At 34.2% G+C, this 2,214-nt stretch overlaps 1 protein-coding gene across 1 annotated transcript; it reads left to right on the forward strand.

Annotated features, from left to right (window-relative positions):
• LOC129910198 (zinc finger protein 91) lies at nucleotides 1-2,214 on the forward strand. Its single transcript, XM_055987472.1, has 8 exons — nucleotides 1-184; nucleotides 337-782; nucleotides 842-1,062; nucleotides 1,125-1,384; nucleotides 1,443-1,550; nucleotides 1,612-1,807; nucleotides 1,863-1,945; nucleotides 2,012-2,214. The coding sequence occupies exons 1-8, from the start codon at nucleotides 146-148 to the stop codon at nucleotides 2,147-2,149; spliced, it is 1,491 nt and encodes a 496-aa protein (XP_055843447.1). The 5' UTR covers nucleotides 1-145; the 3' UTR covers nucleotides 2,150-2,214.

Below are 2,214 nucleotides of genomic sequence, written 5' to 3' on the forward strand. Positions count from 1 at the left end.
TATCTTCGTTGTTTTGATTCCGAAACTTGTAATTTTTGTTCTTGTCCTCTAAAATGCATGTTTTTTGTGTTTGTCCTTAACTATTTGATACAAACAAATGTTGTAAATGATATAAGAAAGTTAGTTTTATAAATCTGTGTACAAAATGGAAGTAGATAACATTTCTCAAGAAGAAAATCCTGATGTAAGTAAAATGGCATTTTGTTTTATGTTGACATTTAGCTGTAACATAATCCTTTTGGTTCTTGTACTAACTAAATTCTGAATTCGCCATAATTTCGGAGTAAATAAAATGCTTAGGTTATCTAATACAAATACCAATTTTTATTTTAATAGGGCTTTTCATTCGATGAAATTATAGCATTTTCACCGGAAATCGTTGAAAACCCCGAGAATGTGAAACAAATCACTGCTTTTCAATGTTCCAAATGTGATTTTATTGATTGCAAACATGAAATTGTCCAACAACATCAGAAATTACATGATAAACCTCAAGAAGATTACACAGAAGTTGTTGTCTATGTTTGTAGTTTGTGTTATGGTCAATATAACTCAGTTGAAGACCTTCGTGGTCATATGATTGAATTCCACAAATGCAAACCAATCAAAGCCGATAGTAACAAATCCAAAAGAGAACAACCAAAAGCTGATCTTTCTGAATCAATTGAGAATAATCCAAAAGTGGTTGTTGGAAAAGATGAAAAAGTAGAAAAATCTCTTCCTTTGCTTCCAGTTCCATTAAAAGAATTCAAACTGATTATCAGAAGAAATCTGGTTCTTAAGTATGAAATCCTCATTTTAAGTATTTTTGTCCTTTTTATGAATATTGGGTTCCTTATAGATGCACCTTTAAAGGCTGCTCCTATAAGCTAGAAAGCGATGAAAAGCTTCAATTACATCTCAAATGCCACAAAGAGGGAACACCGACAGAATTCAAATGTTCCGAGTGTGGTATTGATGTTGAGAACTGGAGAAGATGCTCCTTGCATCTCCTTAAGGCACATAGAACCTCTGTTGGGCTACTTCAGTGTCCCTTATGTTCATATTCATCTTCAACTTCGGGTAACTTAAACTCAAGACTTGAAACAGAAAAAAATATTTGAATATTTTCATTCTATGTAAAGCTCGCATTTGGCGCCACATGATTACTCATCGCAATTGGAAGTCCAAAGTCTTGAAATCCATGAAGACGAAAAAGAAAGAAGAAAAGCCACCTCCGCCTCCCAGGACAAAGTATTACGCCGAAAAGACTTGTGACATTTGCAATCGAAAGTTTGTGAGCAGCAAAACGCTTTCGAAGCATGTCAAAAGCGTTCACAATAAGATCAAGCCATTTATTTGCAATGTTTGTGGTTTAAAGACAACAAGGAAGTCAGTTCTTGCTGTGAGATTATGAAATCCTTATAAATCCTTTATTATTTCTCACAAAGAGTCTTTTCTAGATCCACATGCGTCAGCATACAGGTGAGAAACCTTTAGCTTGTAAGGTTTGCAAGTTTCGAACTCGTGATCCAAGTACTCTGAGGAGTCATGAGATGCGTCATGGAAAGGTAATCTTACCCCCAAAACTATTCCTTGCCAAGACATGACACTTTTCTTCTTCCTTTCTAGAATCCAAAACAAAAATGCAAGTCTTGTGATAAGTCTTTTATACAAGCTGCTGCCTTAAAACGTCACATTCGTACAAATCATCCCGAGGAATACAAGAAAATCTCATGTGAGCTGTGCAATTATGTGACAATTAGTGCTGAGAAGTTGGCAGTTCACATGGGGGACCATAGCAAGGGACTAATTGTTAATAATGAAGGTGAATCGGTTTGTTTTCAATTTGTTCTATACTAACAATCTTTCTCTTCTTGCAGATTCATTAGATGCATCACGACAAGATTCATTTAAGAATCCGGGAAAGTTTAACGTGCATGGCAAGCATATTGGTAATGCTGAGGTAATTAAAAATGTATTAAGTTGGAATTTAATTTAATCAAAGTGTTTTTTTTTCTATTTTTAAAAGATTTCTTCAGATTGTTTTCTACCATTAGATAGTGTTGACTCAATGCCACATGTACCGGCTGTTGATACGGGTGGGGTAACTATTCCAGCGCCATCTCATTCGGAAGACACACAATTTCCTACATTTTTAAATAGTTAAATTTTAAGATAGTTTTTTTTGAGTATTTTTATCGTGTATGTTTTTTTTTTTATCTTTTAAGATTT

This window comes from Episyrphus balteatus, chromosome 2, assembly GCF_945859705.1.
Source record: "Episyrphus balteatus chromosome 2, idEpiBalt1.1, whole genome shotgun sequence".
NCBI classification, from domain to species: domain Eukaryota; kingdom Metazoa; phylum Arthropoda; class Insecta; order Diptera; family Syrphidae; genus Episyrphus; species Episyrphus balteatus.